The sequence below is a fragment of the Malurus melanocephalus genome, unplaced genomic scaffold, assembly GCF_030028575.1.
Source record: "Malurus melanocephalus ecotype Western Australia unplaced genomic scaffold, MMel_1.1 scaffold_473, whole genome shotgun sequence".
Taxonomy (NCBI): Eukaryota; Metazoa; Chordata; class Aves; order Passeriformes; family Maluridae; genus Malurus; species Malurus melanocephalus.
The window spans coordinates 356,975-381,974 of NW_026623705.1; the positions used below are offsets into that span (position 1 = coordinate 356,975).

General features: G+C 42.0%; 1 protein-coding gene across 1 annotated transcript in view; it reads left to right on the forward strand.

The window, feature by feature from the left end:
- Nucleotides 1-25,000, forward strand: part of LOC130582247 (homeobox protein Meis1-like) — a 106,608-nt gene that overhangs the window by 78,488 nt on the left and 3,120 nt on the right. The window contains exons 9-11 of the mRNA XM_057380835.1: nt 4,445-4,521; nt 21,940-21,998; nt 23,211-23,300. Coding sequence (XP_057236818.1) covers nt 4,445-4,521; nt 21,940-21,998; nt 23,211-23,300 — 226 coding nt within the window. The remainder of the gene's footprint in view (nt 1-4,444; nt 4,522-21,939; nt 21,999-23,210; nt 23,301-25,000) is intronic.

Genomic DNA, 25,000 nt, shown 5'->3' on the forward strand with positions numbered 1-25,000 from the left:
ATCACCTACCAGAGTTAGCTCAAGGTCATCTCACCTTGGTGCCTTACACTGAGCTCTGGAGGAGGCAGAGGGCTGGAGGAAGGGGATTAAAGAGCTTCTGAAAAGGTTCTCCYGGCACGGTCAGCCAAGCGACGGCACTGCCACGATAAGGGCAGCTCTGGATGCTTGCCACAGCCTCCTYCTGACAGAGGAGCAGGGATTTGGGTTTCCAGTTTCTCCTGGGGACTGCTTCTGGTGCTGTGCTAGAGCTGCTTGGCAGCCTTGGTGTCGAGCTGGTGCGCTGCCGTGAGGAATTAGTAATCTGGGGGGTGAGAAGGGCAGGATTATTTTCCCGTTTTTCTGGCATAATTATGAGGCAGAGGAGGCAGAGAGGGAGTGCTGTTGATGCTGGGTTATGAAAAGATAAAGTCTGTCGCTGTCCTGGCATCCAGCATTTGCTGCCTGGGGTGGAAAATTTGAGAAAAGGAGTAAATTTGGACAAGGTGTAGCGTTAAGAGACAGCCTTGGATGCTTTCCATCTATACCTACTGGAGACTTTACCCACCATCTGTAGTCAAAGGTGATTAAAAAAAAGTCTTATTGTTTCTCTTGCTAAAAATGCTCTCAGCTGCATTAAAAAATGGGCTTTTATTAAGAACACTGCTCGCTAAATACCATTCATAAAACAGTGACGAGAAAATATGATGGAAAGTTAAATTTTTCTCTCTGTCACTTTGATTTCTTTGTTACTGCTAAAACGACTGCTCTGACTCATATTTTGCATAGTTATTTTTACCTTTTCAAATGTTCCTTAACTGTTCATATTACCCTGGGCAAATCCCCCAGGGATAATTTTCATTTGCATGCAGACTTTGATGGTGTTATTAAGCAATCACTTTCTGTACTAAGTCATTATTAAAAGTAATACCACAGAGCCTCAAAAACACATTAATGGTGCCAAACAATCYGCATTTCAGTGCTAGATTTATGGARAGGGAAAAGCACAAGGTCTCATATCATTTGGTGGATGCTGCTCTATAGTTCTGTAGAAGCAGCAGGCTTTATCAGAAAATATCAGAGCCAAATTCAGAGCCCTTATCTCTTGTCAGCCTTATTKCTTTAAATGCCCTTTTAATTTTTTTTTCCTTTTAACCTGCTTGCTTCCTACTTGTKTTTCCCCTTGGATTTGCCCTTTTCCTCTGGCCTTGGCAAGGAAGCCTGTCTTCAGCCTTCCAGTATACACAAGCTGGGCTGGTTCTGGGAAAGAGGGTCAGCCTTCCCATCTGTAATCACCATTTTATGGCTTCCACTCGAGGTGTTAATGCAGATCAAATGGAAAACAGTCCAGCATGAGCGTTACAGCTTCTCCTGCTGCCCTGCACACGGTCCCAATCGTTAATTCTGATTATAAGACSTAAAGGTAATTCTGTTTGCTCTCCTAATGCATTGCAGCTCTCCCGGTGGTCCGGTGTCTCTTTTCTCCAATTCCCATCTTGATCAATTGTTTGCAAATAATTAAGCTTTTAAGAGATAATGGTAGAAGCTAATGTACACAACAAAGTAAAGGTCTCAAGTCACTGTTTATTGAACAGTTTGCTTTGATATCCCAAAGTGATCCAGAGTGATAGGTGGACTTGTCAGCTGGAGTCACTGCAGTGTTTTTAGGCATTCTTCCATATGTATTTATATATTTCTTRAAATCATAGAATATCTCAAGTTGAAAGGGGCCCATGAGGATCAAATCAAACTTTCTCTTCCTCACAGGACTACCTTAAACTTAACTRTTTGACTAAGATATGTTTTATACATATTCATGCAAATATAACACACATACATACACAAATATCTATATCCATATTTATGTGTCTTTAGTTGTTCAAACAACCATTAGCAGGTTTTCAGAAGACACTGGTCATTTTTACACAGGAGGAATAAAGACCAACAGCAACAGATCTGATTGAATTTCCTATTTCTTCATAAAATGGCAGTTCTCAGGGTTTTCCCCTCTCTCTCTGTTGCAATGTGATGTCTGCCTTTGCCTGTAGCACAGGCCTTCCGAGCCCTGTGGGTRGGAATGCAACAAGGCTTTGAATGTTTTTATAGCAACCTAGCCTGTGGCACGCTGATTCTTTGTCAAGTCATTTTTTTTATTATTTGATTTTATTTTTAGTCTACAAAGGAACAACTCGTATGATCCACAGAWAGCTTATATAATCAGGTTGCTGAGTATTTAAGATTACTTTAAACCACACCGAATCATAGTTAAAAAGGCTGCCGCGTTGTGACCCTTTAGCTAAGAGGGATTAGCTATGTGAAATCCCAGGCTGTCATGTGATTATGGCAATTACAGATTTATCATGAAATTAAAAGTTTATGCTGTACTAGGATATGAAAGAAAAAAATAATCAGATGACCTTAGACATACCACAATGTGAGGAATTTGTAGTGTGGGACTTTTAAAGCAATTATTTTTACAGTGACAGTATTATTTTGATGGCTAATTTTATCCAGTCTTGTCTATTTAAAAAAAAAATGTCCAGAACAATTGAAAATTGCTTAATGGAGACAGACTTCTCAATTCCAATAGCTAGAGGCTGTCTAGTAATTATTGCTTGCTGCATGAAATTAGACACAGTTTGTTCAATTACTTAAAATTAGATCACATGTAAGGTGGCAAAGCAAAATAAGAAAAAAAAAAAAAAAGAATAATTCTGTCCTCGCTTGATAGCAAAGTAATGAAATGAGAAGTAGGCTGTAAAGATGAGAATGTTACAAATCATCTCTGTAGGGTTTGGGTTTTTTTTTGTTGAAAGGAAGCAAAATGTTGTGTTCAGATAGATGGGCATGTTGTGGATGAATGTGTGTAGAAGGMAGAAGGTAAAATACATGCTATATTTTTGCTTGTGTAAAATGCAAATTACCCATAAAAAAAAAAGAAATAAAATCCCCTTCCCTCTGGTTTTCACTTTGCAGTTCTGGATCSGTTTCATGTACACACAGAAAATACAGGGGGTGGTTTACAGGTGTGCAGRTCATCTMTGGGCTTCCTGTCAAGAAAGAAGTATTTTTAAAAGAATAATTCCTCTGCATTTTTGGGTGATAAAGGATAAAGCATCTCTCATGGAGCTGATGGCCATGGTGGGGGGCTTTGAAATGGGTGTATTGAGTTAAGAGAAGTTGCTGGAGTTACAACAAAAATCCCTGAGGTGATAYTTGTGTGTAACATAGCCACGAGAAGTCAGACCGTGCTGTTTACAAGAATATATAAAATCTGCTAAATAGCTATAATACCAGTAAGATTGTGGCATTTTATGAGGTTTTAAATTCTTATGCTTTACAAGGTTTCAGTTTACRTCTCATGTAATATTACACTGGAGAATACAAGAATCCACAGAATAACGGAATATTTGGGGGGGAAGTATGGGATGAGTGTATAATAGCAAACACTGTGACAATCAGCTGTTAAATGGTGTTGGACTAACCAGTTATATCAAATTTTCTTTATTGAAATGTTGTTAAGCACCTTGCAGCAGTCCAGGTCTGAATCAGATKTGTACTGAGACTTGGGCATCCAGGTTAGGGGTTGAGCAGATCCTCAAAASAGGATTTTTCCTTGAAACTATTACATGTGCAGTATTTGGCCATTTCCTTTTGGGACAGTGACATTTTTGCATAGATGGGAAGGACAGAAATGATATTTCTACATTTCCAACTTGGCTGTGGTTTTTGCTGTTGATTTATTAAGCAATCTGTATTCATGCAGAAGCGAATTTTCTGAGAAAGCAAATCAAGTTCTCACAAGAAACTTACGATTGAATTATAACATTATCTTCAATTAAAGGAGTATTTATTTTCTGTCTCTTAGGATTAGTGCAGCACAGCTATGTTAATGTCAGGCAAAAATGTGCTGATTGTTGACCTTKTGTTGGCCTGTGTTCAAAACACAGGCGTTTGTTTATGTTCAGGATGCTGATCTTATTTGCAAATTATTTTGGGGCACTGGCAAGTTTTGCCTTCACTATCTCAGAAAACATCAGTGTGTTTTAGTTTTACAGAGAAGTGTTTTATCACATTCTTTTGTTGTTTGGTGAAATGCAGGGGAAAAGGGGGGGAAAATAGATGATTTGACTCTAATCGGTCATTTGAGACAAGAACAAAAACTTTTCAGCTAATGCAACAAATATCCTTCTCAAGTAGCAAGGTACTGTCAGTATCCTAGGCAGTTATTTCTCCACTTCACTAATCTTTATAATTGGCTTGTCTTTTACTGCCATTAATTAAGTGATGTAGTAGCCCATTAATAATTATAAAAGAGTGACACACCTCAGCATTTTCACCTTTCAATAATAGATGTCATGCTTCTGTTTTGGTTTGGTTTGGGTTTTTTTTTTTAAATTTAAAATAAAAAGTAGGTCAAAAAAAGCACATTGTTTTAAATGTTTGTATTTATTTTGGTGTCTTATAGCATCCTTACCCTTCAGAAGAACAGAAAAAGCAGTTGGCACAAGACACAGGGCTCACTATACTTCAAGTGAACAATTGGTAAGTAATTTTCCTCAGTGTTTCTATATGGTCACTGGCACCCTTTGGCTATTCCTGTGGTTTTGGGGASACACGTTTGTTCCCCTCCCCAATATTTTTTTGGTACAAAAGTGGGATAATCAGGTGAGTGGTTTCAGGGCGTAGAAATTATGAGGTTGGCTACTGTATTTTATTTTCCCATCATTTGGGAAGATTTCAGTGTAATTACATTTGATAACAGTCCTTTTTTTGGCTGGGATGTCTGTTCTTCAGTAGKAAGGCACATCCACTTGCACAACATTGGTCTTGGAAGAGGTTCAGATGTTTGGGGGGAAAAAGGGACAGTTGGTCCCATTTTTGCTGAGCATATTGTTATTTGGGGCTACTGTCAATGCTTTTTGTAGTGTTGTTAGAGGGGTTTTTCTTTTTGACTGACATCCTTTTATGTCTTTATCGATTTGTTTTTAAAATCCAGTTTATGAATAAACTTTGAGGACAATTTGGTTCTTTGCTGCTGAAGTACAGTGTGGAGCAATTTTATTAGTTTTTTCCAGCTAAGGGTTAGTGAAGCCCCTCCTCTGTTGTGGTGATTTATTTGAAGGAAGTCAGGATCCGTGCTGTTTCCACAGTGGATTTTGGGTTGCTAACTCTCCAGGGTGTGGTGAAGGCAACCAGTGAAAATTACTCGTGATTTAAGTATCATACAGCAGCAAACCTCTTTAAAAAAAAGTTTGATTTATTACCCTTTGATACTGCATCAGAATGTGGGCTCCTCCCACTATCCCAGAAAGAGTGTCATATTTGAAGTGTGTTGCAATCTAATACCTTGTAAAACTAAGTGTATCTAATTAATTGTCCTAATATTTTTAGATTAGTGTTTATGATGGGAAACCTTATCCTCTTTGAAGTAATACCCAGAAAATGGCCAAGGCAAACAGCAAGCCTGCTGGGGAAAAGGGAGGGAGGAATGCCAGTTTGCAGACAAAAGTTGTTTTTTTCCTCCTGTTCAATAAGTGTCAGAGATTAATATTACTGAAGCTCTGATTACATGGCCTAATCCATTTTAGTGAATAAATTTGGTCTTGATGTCCATTGCACCTACATTAACAAACCCTTCTCTCTTAGAGAGAGTAGGAGCCTATGGGAGAGATTTCAGATATATTAAACCCCATTACAGAAAATGTAATTTCTGTCAATATAATCCCATGTATTCTTCAATTTAGTACTTTAGAGATAACAAGCTACTTACAATATATTTGCCTTTGGAGGATTAATTTACAAAGTGCACTATCTGGGAGACGCAGGCGGGCTCACATAAGCATAGCTTGTAAGGGTTATCAATTTCTGTGACCCCACAGCAGCCYTGGGAGATCAATTTTTTGAAGCCCTTTAAGATGCTGAATAAAGGAAAATACCAAATACTTAGAGTATATATGAAGTATGCTTCCAACACACTTACTTTGAAACGGAGGAATAAAAGGCAYTAAACACAAAATTTACATGTTACAAGATTGTGTAACCCACAGCATTTTGGCTCACCCATAAAAAATTAGTGTTTGCTTCAACTTTACATCCATCCAGGTCTTACCCTAATTTCTATGGCTGTCCTTCAGTTTAACCAGGGGTGCTTTGGCCCATTGAAAAGCTTTGTGTGTTCATTGGGGTCCTGTTTGACAATGGGGTGGAGTAAGGGTGTGTTGCTTCTGTGGGGTCCAGCAGCACAGGGTTCAACATGGACAATTGTGTCAGTTTGAGATGGTCCATCAAAGAAACTTTTCAGGATGATGAATGTAGGATGGATTCAACTAAAGCTGGTGGAATTTCTCCAGAGTTACTTTCTGTAGGTTTTCTTTCAGTGTTCTTTCCAAGGTGTTTTTCAGTACCCATCTCACCTTGAATATGAGGAGTTTTTACTTGGGCTTCATGTCAGGTGTGTTCTTAAAAGTTCCTTATGTGCAAGGAAAAAAAGAAATGAGGTCAAAATACATTATAGCTGAAATCTTGTGGATGTAGGGCAGGCTTCCTCTGCTTGAGCTAGTTCAKTAATTCTGCTGTGGTGTTACAATTGTATAAATTATTGAGATMATTCCCCTTCTCTCCCCAGTGGATCAAGGATTTAACACTATAGAGGCAACTGGGYTTTCTTAAATCACAGCTGGTGGGCAGAGATGCCAAAATATGGCAGTTCAGCCCCTGCTTTTTGTAATGAATACTAAGGAACAAGGAGGCTGTGAGGCTGTTGCTGAGTGTTCCGATTGCATGGGAAATACCCAGCCATGAGGTGACCAATGAGCTTCTCATCCYCTCCCAAATCCTGGAGGCTATGGGGCAACCTTCTCAAACCTTTTGCTGGGTCCCTTTTCTCCTAAGGCTATGTGCAGAAGAAACTCCTCCTACCTAAATGTTTTGCTGCAGGGAAGAGCTAACATATAATTTCTGGTTGGTTTTGCCTTTCTTCAGTGGGCTCATAAGTCATTCAGCCACAACTCACAAAAAAAATTTGCCTTCCTCCTTAGATTCTTCCAAACTTGTTAACACACATGTACATTTTTGTATTAATGATGAGTCATTGTAAATCACTGTTGCAGAGATTAAATAAAATGCTGAAGGGCAGGCTGGGTGCAGATCAGTCATAAATTATTGGCAGCAACACAGCATGTGGGAATACATGAAATGTGCATGAAAAACATAAACTCATGTCTGGTAGCATGGTTGTTAGCCCAGACTGGGAATGCTGGATTTTCTGGCTGGAATTAGAAGTTTGCCACAGACCAGTCAGTGAAGAGAGCATTTGTTTTCTGCAGATTGAAAGCATTTAAACAATTTTTTTTTGTCATATTTTGAATGCCTTTTCAGTACGTGCTGGTTGCGCACTTCAGTTCTGGGCCGTAGCAAAAAGAAAATGTTGCTTTTCTCATGTGGCCTGCCCTGGTGTTGGGGCTCCCCAGGCTGATGCACACAACTTCTATTGATGGTGGAGGAATGGCGTGATGATGTGAGATTTGCCAGAAAATATATCCATGGAAGGGCACATGTCTTCAAAAATACCACAAAAATACCATGACCCTTTTCCTTGGACTTGTTCCTTGGGTTGTTTTTTTTTTTTTTTTTTAAGTAATGTAATCATCCACACAGAGGATTTTTCCCTTTTTTTTCCCCCACATGAAGACTTCGCATATGAATCACCAGCATTGCCTTCTAGGAGCATCTTTTTGCCTCTGTCAGATGTTTCTGTTGTGGGAAGAAGGAGCCCTTTCCCTGTTGCAAAACAAAAATAAATCTGTGGAAGGTAGGAAGGTAGCAGAGTTCAAATGCTGTTAGTCCAAATGAACTGTTCAGGTCTCTGTTGTGCTGGTTATTTAACCCCACAGCACTTTAGGGTTCCAAGCACAGTAATAGGAACTAAAAGGGGCATTTGTATGATTCCTATATGGACATGGTAGAGACCTGATCAGGTACAGGTTAATAAGGTGCTTTTCCCGGGTGATAAAAMCAGCAAATTGAAATATCCAGGAGGTGTGAGCCAATCACTTCTTACCTCAGCTGAGAGCCAGTCAGGCTATATTGAACAATCTATACAGTTTTCTTGTTTACTACATCCCAGCTGAATCCCTTCGCATTAAGAGCTAACGGTAAATAATTACTGCTGGTACTCTGTGAAGGAGAGAGAGCAGATCTCAACAAGGCCTGCATGAGGTGTCAGATGCTTGTTTGTGTTTTAGAAGAGTCTTGGTRCACCCAGCTAGATGTTGTATGTTTGTAGAATAATGTGCTTGTATAACTTCTCTATATGTGTGTGTCTGTATGTGACTGCCTCCCTAAATAGTGTTGCATAAAACTGCATATAAATGATCCAAAAAAAAAAAAAAAAAATATTGAGAATTCAAGTCCTTAAAGCTCCAGCCTTTATTAGGTGTTTCCATTCTTCTTTTTTTAAAATACCCTTGTGTTATCTAGGGCACAGCCCAGACAATGCTGGAGCTGCTAGTCAATATTTTATCTTGCCCTCATTCTTCCCTGCTTCGTTTGTTGAGCTGTATTCAAACTGTGCTTGAAGATGGAATTAATAATTACTGCTGGGCTTTCCTATGGCACTTACTGCTGTAATACCCAAGTCCTTCCCTGACCTCCACRTGCTTATATATGCMTACAAGGTTGTGGGTCTGCGTGGTRTTTTTACAGTTCCCCTGCAAAGAGAAAGAGAAGCAGTGTCCTGGTTCACAGGGGAAGAAGTGAGGCTCAGAGAAGTCCAGGTCCAGCACAGTCACAAGTTTTGAGTTGGTCTGGGACTGTGAGATGACTCAAAATTACAGGAATTTATTCACATTTAATGTCCAGCGATCACTGAAACTTCTTGTTTCGTGGTAACTCCAAGTTTTGAGTGCCTTGGTGTCTCACGTGCCAGCGCCCAGTTTTGGGTCTGGAGGAGAGATGTGACAAATCCATAACTGATGGGGAAAAGTTTGGGTTCAGTGATTTACTCTCGAGCAGCCCAAGGAAGCAGCAGAGCTGAATCCTCTTCCCCAGTGCAGCTGTATCAACCAGGACTGGTTTGCTTCTCTTCCTGCCTTAGTCATTCAACTTTGTCAAAGTTTTATTTCCTGTAGAAATATTTTTTTTTTTTTAGACATTTTATAATGGCCTGGCCTGTTCTTATAAAGCTGTAATTGTCTTTGGGATGCTTGAGGCTTTGAGCCCTATCAGAACCAGTRGCATGAGCTGGTCTCTGAACTGTTTGCATATGAAGTACATTCAAGACTGGAGTGCAAGCAGCTCTGGTAATRCAGTGTCCTAACTCTTGAGTTCTTGATTTTTATGTTCTTGGCTTCTTTGAATGTCAGTTTTGTGTATAATTTCCTAGCCTCACAGGAAAACTGAAGACAAACCCCAACTGTACATATCAGAAAAAATTATCAAATAAGGTAATAAAAAAAAATTCCCTAATCTCATCCTTGGAGTCAGATGAAGTTAATTTTACTGAAACTTTGTAAGAAAGACATTTCAAAAAGGAACCAAGAGTAGCCCAAGGATGAGTTTGGAAAATCAGAGATGGGCTTGGGATAGGAAGACCTGACCACTATACTSTATTATGTTACCATATGTATTATTATGTTACCACAGCCAGCTCAGGGCCTAGACACACAGAAACCATTTATTACTCTTTTAGCCCCCTCACACCTCTTCTTCAGCAGGAAATTTCCTTCTGCCTCCATTTCTTTGCTTGTGGGTAAGAATAGTGGTAGAGCTTGCTGCAGGAGTTGCTTGGGGCAGGGCAGGAAGCTCTTTGCCATGGCATGGGCACGCAGAGTGGCATGGTGGGCACAGGAGAATCCCACTCTTCTCACTGGGAAGTGCTCCCCAAAARCCAGCTGTGAATGGGCAGCACCACTGCCAATGTCCTGTCCATCTGCTCGTCCTGCCTTGCAGATGGTGAGGTTACAGATGGAGCAGATGGGGGAATGCAGATTGGGACATGCAGATGGAGAGGTGCAGATGGRACCAGATGCAGATGGGGCAGATGCAGAAAGGCCCTGCCTGCCCCTCCACAAAGGGGCAGGGGAAAGAGGAGTGGCTGCACAACTCTCCACCTTTTGGGAAACAGTCCCAGGCCCCTCTTTTCCCGCTGTTGTTTTTATGTCATAGCAGGCCAAGGGTTTGGTGTATCTGAGGCACATCCCAAACACCCCCAAATCCAGCTGATAATGCTGTCTGGTGTTTCCCATGTGTTTAACACCATGCCAGTCCCTTGGAGGGGATGGAACAGCTCCTTCCCGGGGCTGGGCATTCAGCAGAGACATCATCTTTGCACRGTTCCTTCACTGAGGGTGATATTCACCCTGAGCAAAAGGCCAGCACATGACCAGKGCACCACTTTAGTCCCACTTAAGCACTATTTTTAGGGTGTAAGTGGGGGAGGAGGCCAGCAGGGAGGGAGCATAGCAAAAGCAGGTGCTGCTCCTATATGCAGGGCTGGATTTTCACCCCTGCTGCCTACCRAATTGTAGACTACAATAAATAGGGAAGATACTTGGTTTGCCGAGCACATTGCACACAGGGATTTTTTAGTCATTGCTGAATAAAATATCTGCTTATTTTCAGRTGTATCTATTACTGCTTTTGTTGCAGTAAACAGATTAAATGAGAAAAGGTCAAGATTCAATCTGAATCTGTGTAAGAACAYAACAAATACTTTCCTCAGTAATCAGATATAGTAAATATAAGTACTTATTTACTTGTAAATGTTAAAACATTCCCAAATTATCCTCTCAACTTCAGCAATACGAACTTCACCATCAGATTTCAGAGGCAATTTACTTTTCTTCTCTMTGTGATTCAAGAATGTTTATACAGTTGTTATTTAAATTGTTTTGTCAGTGGGAATGCATGCAAAAGTAGGAAAAAATAGGAATAAGAAGGAATATATGTTTTGGGTTTAACAAATACATATTGTTTGATATTCCAGAGTAAAATAAGACAGTAGGTGTTTGCAATATGAAAATCATCCCACTCAAAAAAAAAAAAAAAACAAACCACAAAACACCAAGAAAACTATTGTAAAAAGTGTCTTGCTGGGTGAATTGTATCGTTTGAGCAGCTTAGAATGTGTGCGGTAAATTCGCTGTTCTAAACGTACCATGTGCCGGATTTTTCAAGCAGATTTTTACATTTATGTTTTCACTAAGTCTTAGCTAATTGTTATGCCTTTCACCTTGAATGCCAATTGTAATAATAATATTACATCTGTAGCCTATTTCTCTGTTCTTAAATTACAGCAATCAGGAATACTCACTMGGTAAAATCCTGTATAGTTACTCATAAGAAAATATTGAAATCAGATGAAAAAATGTTTAGCTTGCATATTGCCTTAGACAGCCTTGGAGAGCTGCCAGGCAGTCAAGGTATTATTAGAAAAGCTGAGCAAATAGCTTGCAGGGAGAAGAGTTGTGAATGTAGAGCCATCAGGTACTGTCGGATCACMGGATTTTGGGCTGGAATTTCCTTTTTTTAGTCCAGTAAAGCCATTTAAAAGTACAGTGGAGTGGTTCAAATATGTGGGGTTTGAGTTTGGTGCGTGGGTTTAAAGAGTAGTAGTACAGTTTTGGCATGGCACATGGGTGTTTTTCCAAAGGGGTCAGCTGATCAGAGGAGACCAGTAAAGAGTTTTCWTGGGGAAATGCTCCCCTTGGCCTCCAGCCTTCAGCTGGGGATGAAGATGCACACCTAATAGACCCTGGGATTCTTGTTCAGTCCAGCTTTGTGAGTCTCCACAACCCTCAAACTGTCCCAAAACAAGGGTCATCCCATTGAGGAGCACCAAGGAAAGATGTTTCTAACCATTGCTCAGACAGCCCCTGGATTCAGGCTGGGAAAAAAACAGCAGAGGAAACCCCATTTATTTCAAAAGCAAATGTGCAATCGTTTTGTCCAAGCTAGCAGACTAATTGGTGACACCCTGAGCATTGTACCAAAAAAACACCCCAAAACCTTTATTTCAGTCACATAGAGGATTTTTTTGAGAGGCAGTAAGGTCGGTTCCCACTGCAGAGCATCACACAGCGCAAACAGGGTTTACCCTCCAATAGTCCTGACTAGCAAAAGGTGCTCGCTGCTTGAGAAGTTAATATGCAGCCAAGAAAAAAATCCTCTTTTCCCTCTTCTGGGGTGGTCTTGTACTCGACAAACTTTTTTTTAGTCAGTACATTGTTCTGTAACGAGTGCGATGTCAGGTGCTGGGGAAATAAGATGAAACAGCACCATGCAAACATTTGCCACTTGCTCTTTTCTCCTCTCCTGCTCTAGATTTGCTCTGTAGGATCAGGGTAGAGGTCAGCATGCTTTGCTTGCTGCTTTTTGTTTAAAAATACTGAGATTCAGGTGTGAACCATCTCAAAACAAGAGTTTGGCTTTAAAAAAATGCCCATTCAGGAAACTATTGTATCGTGGAAGTGCTGCATTGGAAGCAAGGGGAAAGCTTGCACTGTCTCTGTAAATCCACTCTTGGTTTCTTTTGAGTGCAAGAGATATCCTCAATATACATTAAAACAAAACAAAACAAAACAAAACAAAACAAAACATGCCCTCTATATATGAGAAAAAACAAAAGACGAGGGGAGAGTAATGGCTTGTCATTGCTTTGCAAGTCAGGCTTTGGTCTATTTTTGTCATAGCTATCTGAAGTGTGTTTACATACAGTTTGCCTTTCTGGTATTTTGTGCTTGCACAGACCTGATCTCCACCTATTTTGTGTCAACAGTTGCTGAGATTGGTGTGGAGTGATTAACCATCACAAGCTGAAACACCAACACGTGGGGAGAGGTGCCCTCAGAGACCCTCTCACACTTAAATCAGACACTTGCTCCAGGCTGCACCTGGTTCAAAACTCAGCCTCAAATAGTAAAAATGGAGCAAATGTTGCCTTTTTCTTGGTCAAGCCAATTTTCTTTTCTCAGAAATGAGATGCAGCCAGAGGGGAAGGGTGAGGACTTGCTTTCGAGGGCGTGTGTTTTGCCCTGCCTGCCCTGAAATGATTTTGGTGTAAGTGATGCATGACTGGCTACTCCAGCCTGAGCACCAACCAGGACAGTGCCTTTTCTTTGACTTTTCAAAAATAAAAAAAAAAAAAAAACAGCAGCAGATGCTGAAAAAATATTGCTTCCACAGTTGTTGAATGAAATCTAGGTCATGTAACAGTTTCACTGGTTATTGTTTTTTTCCCTTGCCCGGGCACTGTAGTTCTTGTGGCTTTTTAGGCTAAGAATAAAGCTCGATACCAAGAGCTCCTTTTGAATTCAGATTTATCCCACCTGKGTTATAAAGGTGGTTTGTACCATCTGGGGGTTGATCCCTAAGCTTCCTCTGTCCTCTGGTCTCACAAATTCTTTTAATCTTTGACATTCCTCTGACCTCCCTGTGTGTGCTTTGTTGGTGTTTTCTGAKGGTGTCTTTTCTTCTGCCCTGAATATAACGCTGTCAGTAGTAGGATTATAAGCAAAATGAATTACTTCACTTAATGGGAAATTATGTTTAGATAAAGTAGATTACAAAGTAGGCTATTAGTAGTGGTTAGAAAACAATGTTTTGAAGTAGGATGTCTCGGGGCAGGGAGAGTTTGTTCAGAAGTGTGGGGTTGTTTTTCAGGTTGGCTGTGACTCAGAGTTGTATCTTTTGTGGCTTCTGGGGAGAAAAAAAAAAAAAAGAAGAAGAAAGAATTCAAACCAGTTTTTCAGGTGCCCACATCACATAAAACACATCAACGTGCTTGTATTTGTTGTCTTGGTTGTGGTGGGGAAGACACAACCACAGGAATCAAAGCTTCCCTCAACACCCCAAACCAGTGTCTCRGGGTGTAACTCGAGCAATGTCAAAGCCTATTTCATGTGCAAAGCACAGATCCCATATAGAATTCCAGTATATTTTCTCTCTGGGGACCCTGAGAGTGTTTTCTCCCGGGGACACTTGTCAAGGCTTTTGGTTTGGCCACCTTGGGCTTGCTTCTTCTTTCCCTGCAGGCTGTAGGACTGATGTGGGGTGACCTTCATTGCCTTTTGGAGATGAAGAGGATGAACAGATTTATCCAGGAGTACAGACAGTTCGTTTCTCACACCCTTCAGTGAGTGGGAGGATATTTAAACCAGCAGCCAGGTGTGGGAGCAGCCTCTGTTCTTTTGCTTGGGCTGGAGGACAAGGCCCAACTTCCCACTCCCATACTGTACGTGTGGTGGGTAGGAGGGAACAGGGAAAAAGCTTTGGACAAGGCTCAGGATTTGATGTATGGAAAAAGCCTTGGACCTCAAGGAGGACCSCCTGTCTTTAGAATATTTGTATTGCATGAGAAAGCTCAGAGATCATGGAGGAGGTTCTCGTGAGCTGTACATTCCCTTAAAAAAGAGATTATGCTGGGTGGATAGAGGACATTAAATTGTTGAAATASGGGGGAGTGTTTTCAGAGAAATAGCCAGTGTTTTACTCTCAGCTCTCACCCATTCCCAGCTTAATCCCTGCCATCAGATGGGGCTTGGGATGCTGGTTTGACATGATCTGCTGAAGAAAAGCTGCTGTGTTGCACTGCTGGTGTGCACCAGATCAGGACCCAAGTTACAGAGGAGCTCTCCTGAAGCATCAGATGGGAGGGAAGTTGATGTTCAGACCCTTCTCAGAGGTGTGAGGAAAACMCTGATCTGGGAGATTTGCATCTCAACCTGAGCTGCTCTCAAAGCTCAGAGAGAGCCTGCACACCCTCTGGTGCAAGTGTTTTTGTGGGAGGCAAGGTTTTGTTGTGGGAGGCAAGGTTTTATGGGGGCCAGGCAGGAGTTAGAGCAGCCTTAGTGCTGCTCCACTCCATGAATCCTTGCCATATTCCTTAAAGGCTAATTGTGGCACATGGAGATCAGCAGAGTACAGCTGCGCTGGGATTTAGGAGCAGGGAAGAGACGGGAGGTCAGCTCCGCTGGCGCTTTGCCATGTAAAGATTTCCCCTTACATCATCTGGCTGCTGAGGGCGAGTTTACATCTGCTTTGCACCCCGAGGGAATTGTGGTGTCAGGGAATGAGGTTGCTGAGAGTTCTCCCCAGTGCAGCCAAGAYCTGCAACGCTGCTCTGACTCCCTGGCATCGCTGGGGAGACGCCTGGATACTGGGTCTGGATTTTCACTGGAAGTGTTCCATGTTGGCTGAGTTTTTTTGAGTGGAATATGTAGATGGGAGGGGAGGAGGAGGAAAGCATACCAGAAAGGCCARCAGCAGCTCACCTCTGGTGTAGCAGGGCACAGGAGATGGGCAGAGCAGGGAGGTGTATCTTCAGGCAGTCCTTCCACACTGGCTTTTTTCACCACTCCCCAGCAAGTCCCTTCTGTAATTTTCATTCAGAACTACCCAAATAAATAGAAACAGGCTTTAGCTCCATCCTACTGGGATACAGGCAAAATTTTGCAAGACAGGAATTTTTTGCTGCCCAGCTTTGCTCTAGAAAGGCTCACCAGGCAGCCATGGCCAYGAGCCCTGCAGAGAGGTGGGGCTGAGGAATCATTTGGGCCAAGGGAGAAGCAGGGCCAGGAGCTTATGGGTCCCACCTCCAAAGAAAAGCCCCCTGCCATCCCTTCTGTGTCCAGAGGAAAGGCCACCACCATGCTCACTGCTACCCCAAGGCAATCACCATGTCTGCATCTTGTCCTGTGGGGTTGGTACTGATTGGGCAAGGTTAGGTCACATATTGGGACCTGTTCCTAAGGTGAAGGTGGTGAGATGCTGTAATAATTGCCCAAAGAAGCTGTGGATKCCCCATCCCTGGAAGTGTTCAGGGCCARTTTGGATGGGGCTTGGAGCARCCTGRTGGAAGGTGTCCTGCCAAGGAGGGGTTGGAATGGGATGGTCTTCAAGGAACCTTCCAACTCAAACCATTCTGGGATTCCATGATCCTATCATGGGATGGTGCTCCACATAACGTAGCCTTTTTATTTAGAGGCAGGATGTGTCTAGCAGTGATTTGAGAAGAAAGGAGAGAGAGGGGAAGGCTCCCAAGCTTAAAGGCTGTGGAGAGGAGGAGGTGGCCAGAGGTAGAGCTGGTGCGTGCTGGSCCAGCCAAAATGTAGGGCAGAGCCAGCTCTTTTACAAGGAGCACATACCTGATCTCATCTCTCTGCTTTCTATTTTTGCCCTCGATATGCTCGCTGCATTAGCAGACTTGGCTTGGGGAGAGATTCGATAGCACTCTCCTGCTTGAAAGCAACTTTTCTGAATGCACAACATGAATCCATTGGTGGGGTCACATAGTAATGCTTGAAGTCAGAAGCTATTTTTAAAACTAAATTGCAGAACCACACATGGCTTTCATTAGTGCTTTACATCAAATTTGTCAGCTAATTAGTGGTTTTTCATCACTAGTTTTTGCATAGTATTTTATTTAATTCACTCTCCAATGTTGTCTTGCGACACCCCTCAGCCCYATATAGAGTCCCTGGCTCTTGGTGCTGTGCCAGCAGAGGAGGGAGGAAGAGGAGAGCTTGCAGGAGACCTTTCTGATGCTCCTGATGGATGGCTCTCTGYGTTTGGAGTGTATTCCAATATTACGTGTCTGGAGGGGGCGGTTAGCAACCCGTGTACTCTCTTCCCTCCCTACCTCCATTTAGTGTTGTAAATGATGTATTGCAGTCCTGAACTGTCTTTGGTTCGGAAGAGGAGGAGAAAGAAAAGTTGCCAAACATGACTTCATAAGGTTTGACTTTAAATTGAACAAAGTTTCTTGAGTGTCTTGGTTTTTGGTTTTTTTTTTCTTTACAAATAAAGGGAGTACAGAGAGCAAGGATTGCTAATGACTGGTAGTTACGGGTCATTAAGCTCACTAACTGACTTCAGGATCAGAACTTTCTAATAACAGCAGTAAGCACTCTTTTAACATTTATTTCTCATTTTAGGGATGGGGAGATGTGATTACCATTCAAAAGTCTGCAGTTATTTTTTCTGTTCATAATTACTGAGGCAGCTTGCTATTTTCATGGCTGTTTTTAAAACATTTGAAAGTATTCGTTAAAATAATTTCTGTGGTGGCATGTTTTTTCCTTTTCTTTAACTGACTTCTTTAAAAATCCCTGGAAAACAAACACAGAGAAAAAAAATGAAAATATGTTAAAATAAGGAATAAAGYAGTTACTGAAGTGTAATAATCTTGGTTTATAGCACACTTTCCATTTAAATTGGTTTTATTAGAGATAAACCTGTTAAGCGTTGAGGAATTAAGTGCTGAATAGAGAATGTTGTTTCGCTGCTGTATAAATGAAGGATCCCAGTATGCAGAAARGAGTGAAACTGGTTTTACAAGGGAATTATTTGCCAGTTTGAAGTGCTACGTTTACTTTGGCGTCTGTTATAAAAATGATGATTTGTTTGTTGTCAAGCGGGATCCTGGTTTTTTCAGAGGGGCATGAGAGGTTTTAGCACTGGGGTTTGTAGGTACTSTGGGCTTTCTCATTCTTCTTACGCCTGGTTTGCTAGAAGGAGCTCAAGGAGAAAATGAGGCAGAGAGATTTTCGGGAATTTCTTGGCACTGCTAGTGAGACTCAGACTTCTGGTGTGTGGTGCTTTGGGACAATACTGAGAGGGAGCAGCCTGTGACTCTGAGTAGCARAAGTCAGTAATGGTGTGAAACTCCTCATTTCGGAGGGCTGGGGGCAGAGAAAAATTCAATAGACAGCAAAGTCTCAGCATCTCCTTTCAGACAGCTGGTCCTGGAAAATTTCATTCGAAGAYTGCAAATTGGAAGTCCCCACAATCGCTCTGTCGATTCTTGAGCAAAGGTGACTTTGGAAATCTGTGACAGCAGAGGAAGGTCTTGTTYTATTCACTCAACAGAAGTGAAATACAAGGGGAAGGGAGAAAGAACAGATCTGTGCAGAAAATGTCACTTGGGCTGTAACCTGAGCCTTAGCGAGCTGTGCCTTTCGGAGGCTTTGGTGACCCTCTGAAAATCCTTGCTCTCTGGCTGCTATTATTGTAGCCAATTTCCAACTAAAATAAGTCTTTTGTCATCACYGGCCATGCAGCCTCTTGCTGAGAAGAAACAAAACTTGTGCGTGGCAGCCAGGGCGGCCAAGCTGAAGGTCAGAGTGCAGAGGCAGATTGCTGCATCCCCGGGGCTGGGCTGGAGCTCACCCGTGGGACCAGCAATGTGCCAGCCAGAGAGTCTGCCACTGACCTCTGGAGACAGACCCCAGGCCAGAAGCCTAAGAGAAAACATCCTAGGAAAATGCAAATGGGAGAAAAGAGGGTTTCCTCCTCGTCTTTAGGATTATGCAGGTGGAATTGCCGGGTTTTTCTTGCTTTTTTTGGGACGTGGCAGGAAGTGCAATCCCATGTGTCTGAAAAGAACAAGGAAAAGTTAACTTGGAAAGAAAAAAAAAGAAAATACTTCAAACTTCTGTGTTTGCCCAACTGTTCAAATGTTTTCTCTGTGCCAGATCCTTCTCCTTACAAAAAAAAAAAAAAAAAAAAAAAAAAAGAAAAAAGGCAGCCCAAGGCATTGCTTTGCAGGGTGCAACTTGTGCAGTGAGGGATAATGTTGGCTGTGCCACTCTTGATCCTACTCTTTTGAGGCAAAAAAACCCAAACCAGAAAAAACCCTTCCTCATCAGAGCATAGGTACCACAACATATAGCACCGGTGTGGGGAAAAATACTTTATGCAARCCTTTGAGCCTGATCAGGTCTTTACTCACATGAGTAAGGTTATAGATCTGTCTTAACTGTTATGTTGAATTGTATTTTGATAATACTCCCTTTCAGTAGCAGTTAATATGCAAATATCTTTTTAGGTCCTGATTTCTCTGAACTTTTAAAGATTAGAGTGATTTAGTGTTTCCTTCTCTAAAGATCAATGAATATGAGCATTTGCGAAAAGGGGAAGGAGATTTTTCCTGTAGCTTCTCTGTTCCATCATTTTGCTGATGTTCAAATTRGCCTGGTACTTTGGAAATTCGAAGACTGATGCTGGCACTTCTCACAAAGAAAAAGTCTAAGAGTAGGAAGAAATTAACCCCATGCCCGTATATTTCTGCAGCAACAGCTAATTCGCAGTTTTGCCTGCRAAGAGTTCTCAGATGTGATTTATAAACATCACAGCACTGCATTGTGCTCTCTCAAGGCAAGCTACATTAATTGTTTTAATCTGATAGGTTCTTACGAATTCCAGGTTTGGGATGCAGGAAGAAACTTGAAAGTGAATACTTTCTTCTTTTTTTTTTTTAAATGCATAGTGGTTTGGAGTCTACTATAATGCAAAGTAAAGCGTTGTGTTACAAAGGCAGGGAGGATGGGACAGAAGGTTAAAGGGCATCCTGGAAACAAACAGCTGGACCAGTTTATTTAAACAGATACAAGGATGGGGAGCTGACCTCCGTTTGACTTCTAGTGGGAGGAGCGAGAATGTCATTTTATTACTTTGCCCAGAAGGAAAATGTTCTTGTGTCTGAATTCCCCCCAAAGACATCCAAACAGTGAGCTGTTTGGCAGAATTGCTACTTATAGAAAATACTTACACAAATGCGTAGGAAGAAGATAACTGTTAAGTACCTGTGTGTAAAATGTTCTTAAAGCAGGTATCCCAAATGATAGCGCGGGGCAAACAGGTGAGATTATGTTTTACCAGAGACACATCTTGTGGGTAATTATTGGTAAACTCTAGACACATAGTTTATTCTGGTATATTAGTATATAAACAAYACTGTATATAGTGTAGTTTATTATTTTGAGATCTCCCCTCCCTTCCCCTTAGAGGTGGTTTTAGTTTGGAGGAGAATGAAGAAAAGGTTGTGAACTTGAGGTGCCTAATGTAGCTCAGCATTTATTTGGGGTAAAAGCTATTTTGGTGACCAGTCACTCTCACAGCTCCAAAACCCCTCTCCTCCCACCACAGTTCCAGGTCCTGGCAGTGGGGTAGGAGAATGATGGACTAAACACAGCAAGAGCCTTGCCAGACTCCCAAAAAGAAATGGCTGAGGCACTGGGGTTTTGTGTTGTTGTTTTACTTSGAAGAGTTACTGTGAAAATTGCTTTCTGCAAATGCAGATTACAGATATTAAACAATTTTCTAATTGGTCATGGAGCTAAGGCAGCTAATGGGGGAAAAAAGCAGATTTTTTTTAATTGCTTATTTCACATGGTGTTTGTGCTACACCTGTGCTTATAATGAGAAAGGAGAATTAGTCTAACCTTCTGCTCACATGATTCTAATTTTCATGGTTTGTACAAGATAATGATAAACTGATTTGCAACACTGTTTGCTGGAGTCGAGAGGGGTGTTTATTGGAAATGTGTAGAAAAATTGATCCAATACTGTTGCTGACAAAACATGACCTAATTCAGGTGTAAGGCTTCCAGACTGGCAGCCGGGTTTGGTGCCTTTGAGCCCGTTTCCTCAAGACAGATTTGGTAAAGATCAACATCTTGATYAATTTTTGCAGGAGTTGGGGTAATGGGTGTCAGTGGGGAATGGGAGATRGGAGGAGTCTGAAATCACTGTGCTGGTCTTTGATGAGGGCAAAAGAAACAGCATGGGGCAGCAGTTTGCTATTCTTCTCYCCTCTGGTGTAGGTGAGTGGGTGGGCAGAGCTGATTCCTGCTGAAAGATCCTGGTGGCTTTATCTCTGTGGTGGGAGAGCTCCTGCTAAGCCACCCCAAGCAAAGGCAATGAAAACAAGCATCAAGTATTCCTTTGTGGACTTTCCTATCCCGTTTTACAAGTCTGATACGCTTTAGCCCACACTCAGACTTCTTCCTTTACTAGTAAATATTGTGGCATACGTGTTTTTATTATTCTTTTTCTCTCTCATAAAGAGTGCAAAGTCTGATCATGCAGATTTGCTGTGATTAAATCTTGATGGGTATTTTTTTCCAAATGAATTTTGAGTAAACTTTCTTCCAAGTGAAACCTCAATAGAGATTCTTCAAATGCTCTTTGTTCAGACAGGTTCCCAGCTGTGGTTTCCAGCCCCTTGATTTCAGCACCATGAGGAGATCAGGATAGTTGTGATCTCTCTCCTTCTTCTGTTTTGCTCCAAATTATTTTGATTATTTCCAAATAAGCATTGCAAGACTAACTGAGGCAAAGAACAGAAACACAAGGAGTGGGGTTGCAGATAGCTCTTTTTAAAAATTACATTCCCTCATTTTTTTTATTATTTCCAAAGATCTGCTTTTCATTGTTCGGGGGGGAATTTTCAGTAGTCCAGTAATTACAGTTTAACAAGATGTTTGCTGTAAATGGTCAGGCCTAGCTGGAGAAAACAGGATTATAAATTCAATTACTGTAAAGCTATGACCTCGCCTTGACCCCCTCAGACTTTGCATAAAGAGAGGGAGGGGGGAGAAAGCCCACCAAGAAATGGCTAGGAGGAATGCATGGCTCTGAAGTCCCCAGCAGTGTGACTTAGYGGTGATAAAAGTCCAGACGTTCCCTCATTTGATGGGGTTCTGCCATCACAGTTCATTATCTTAATAGTGGGCATTAAAAGGGAATTAGGTTTGCAAGAGGTAGGGGCAGGTTTTGATAAAGAAAAAAAAATTGGAAAAAGAACTCAGAGGACATAAGGCAGAAATGACACTAATGAGGGGGGAGGTAGCAGATGCCCTCACGAGCATCTCGCCGGCTTCACACGTTTTTGTTTTTTTGGTGCCCCATTCTGTATTGAGAAGAGCGTTGCTGGCATTGTTTCCTGAAAATTCGGCTAATTCCCCCATGAAAAGATGAAATGGAAGTGTCCGACTGTGGTAAAAGGCAGGCAAACATAAATCAGCTTGGAAACCCCAAGCTCGTGCTCTCAGAGGTCATCAGGGTTAGAGGTTTAGCAGGGTTTGCATCCCCACRCAGCCCAATGGAGTAGGGTAAAAGGGCTTGGGGATGGGTGGAAGACATCCCTTCCCTAACCATTTGCTTTCCTCTTTTTTCTTGCAGGTTTATTAATGCTAGAAGAAGAATAGTTCAGCCCATGATAGACCAGTCCAATCGAGCAGGCAAGTCCCCAGTATTTACTGTATTCAAATCATGCAGGGAAAAACAGTCTTCAAGCCATTCACCGGGAGGTCCGGTACCTGGTAAATAAATGAGAAATGAATGCTGGGATTAATTGACAACTAAAATACAACCAGCTTTCTTTCATTATGACTCGAATCATTTTGGAAAAAAAGACATTGAAAATTCAAAAAGAAAAACTTAAATTACCTGCTCTGTGACCGGACTTTTTGTACCTGATCCCAATTATTCTTACATTTTTTTAGRAGTTGTTTGGAGTGTTCCTTCCCAGCTTTTTCTGCTCCTGTGACCACTCCCTGGTGCATGGCTTGGTGTGGAATTGCTGTAAACTTTATTACCTGTCAAAAGGGCAAAGGGGTCAGAATCACTTGTGGGACTCAGTAAAGTTCAAAGACATTCAATGAGGTAGAGCTTTATGTGCTTTAATAACCCAAGCCAGCTTACTTCTGAAGCTGGCTTTTAATGTACAGTGAAAACTTCCAGTTCAGGTAGTGGTACTTGTATAGGGTGCTTTTGTCCCTTGGCTCTTCTTTTGGGATTGCTGAGCATTTGCTATTTGCTTTGAGGGTATTTATTTCTGGTTTTTTTTTGAAAGACCTTAAGTTTTCACATGCTAGTTCTGTTTGGGGTCCTGGCTCACAGCTCTCTGTGTGTATTTACCATCGAGGATCACCCATTACTCCCYGCTGGTTTTGTTTTCAGAGTCTCACTCCCAAACTCTCCAAATCCATCGTTGTCCAAAGATGCCTTTGGGCCACACTTCCTCTTCAAGTACATTTGATTATTTGTCATTAGACGTAAATAGCTGGCATGGACGTGTTCAGGTCCTGCCCTTTGAAGGCACAAGGGCGTAATTTAACACACTGCAATTTCAGTGTGACTATTCTAGCCATAAAATCCGGCTCCTATGCAGGTTTTGTGCATTGACGTCAGCAGCGGCAGCAGCTGGAGCTGGGGCTCCTCATGTCTCAAGATTTCAGTTTGCTAACTTCATTTCCAAACTTGCAGAAGGAAATAAAGCCAAAACTGAGTACGCTTGTTAGTCTAGCCGCTAAATTCACACAGTAGATGTTTTCCCCTCCTTTTAGAGCCAGCATTGGTACCCCCTGGGTTGAGGGGGTTATGTCTTGATGCTGTGAGAAGCGGTGACTCTTTTGGCTGTTGCTAAAAAGAAATATTCTGCACCTTTGCAGTAAGTCAAGGGACACCCTATAACCCCGACGGACAGCCCATGGGAGGCTTCGTGATGGACGGCCAGCAGCACATGGGCATCCGAGCGCCAGGTAAGCCAGCACTGCYCACCTTTGGGTGGCCTTGGTCACACCACCACAGGTAAACACTCCTCTGCCCTCCGCCGCCGTCCCAGCTGCCTGCCTTGCCTCACCTGTCTTCTGCCTGCCTTGCACACCACCGAGGGAAACCAGGCRTCTCCTCGCTCGAGCAGTCCTGGACCCTCTGCCGTGCTGTGTTTTGGAAAGGGGCTTTTGGCACTATCTGTTGACTTTGCTCATTTTCTGGCATCTTCTTGGATTTTTATCTCCCTCTAGGACCTATGAGTGGAATGGGCATGAATATGGGCATGGAGGGGCAGTGGCACTACATGTAACCTTCACCTAGGTAACCAATGGCAAAGCCAGGGGGAAGTAAGTACAAACAAGGTCTTTGTTCTCACTTTGTCCGAGGGATATTTGTCTTCTTGCATTCCCCTATGTTCTCCCTGCCCATAGCCTCATGCTTGTTCCTTCCTTTCCATCCATCCATCCTACGCCTGGGCTCCTTCGGGTTTTCTCTCCCTCTGGTTCAGCTCAAGCTTTCCMAGCTCCCAAAACCCCCCGTGCGCGCGCGCGCCGTACATTGACGCTGCCGTACATCGACGCCGCCATACATTGATGCTATTATCCATCCCCGAGCACATGACAAAACAAGGAGCAGCCAGGGAGGTGGGGGAGCCCGTCGTCTTGGCAACAGACTGATTTGCAAAATGTAAGCGGTCTGCAGCAGCGCAGGGAGAGGAAAGAGCATGTCCCCAAAGTGTCATAAATCTGTCTAACCGCAGTTGATGCATGAGTTACATTTCTCCCGCTAACCTGCAAGACACCAAAAAAGCCAAACAGAGACTTCTCATGGGGTAGGGGGAAAAAAAAMCCCRAGCAAAAACCGGCAGCTTCACTTAGTTGCATTTTGGAAGGCGATGGACGAAACTTTGATTTTTTTTTTTTTTTYYWAWTTTTTTTTTCAAGTTTATTTCTCTTTGTCTGTCCGTCATAATGGGATTACGTGTGGCAAAGGAAAAAGAGAGAATACAAAATAGAGGTGTGCGCAGCAGGCTATGGAGCTTAGCCCAGGCTAATTGACTATATCCAAATTAAGTATGCCATCACTTGCAGTGTGACAAATGGATTTGACTTATTCAGTATACAAAAATAGAGATCATTAATGCAATCTTCAGTGGCAGGCCTCGCAAAGAAAGCCTAGAAAAACTGTCCCAGATTTTTTTTTCCCCTCTTGTCTTTTTCTAGGGGAAAATACATTATACACATTTTTGTATTTTCTTTTTTTTTTTTTTAAACAGTAAAATGGTTCAAAACACCAAGACATTTGGTACCATGTTTAAATGGTGCCTGATTCTGTTTCTCTTGCTCTTTTTGTGGAGTTAAAAGAGTTATTTCAGCATCTTTGTTGTGCCCCCAGCCTATATTAACACAGGGTTTGAAGTTACCCAGGGCAAGTGTATTTCGTAGTAGTCTTCCCTGAGCCCAAGTCAAAACTAAGTTTTAACAATTAGCTGTGAAAACATTCCTCTGAGCTTGGGAATGCAATAGCCTTATTACCTCATCATGAAAATTTCTAGCTTAGTTAATTTAAATATTGTTTCTTAGTTTCTGGGTCAATTAAATTTAAATGATGTATTTTATGCTTCGTGACCAATTAAATTAATAGGTTATTACAAAAAATATTATCATCTTTTTTGATTAAAGAGCTG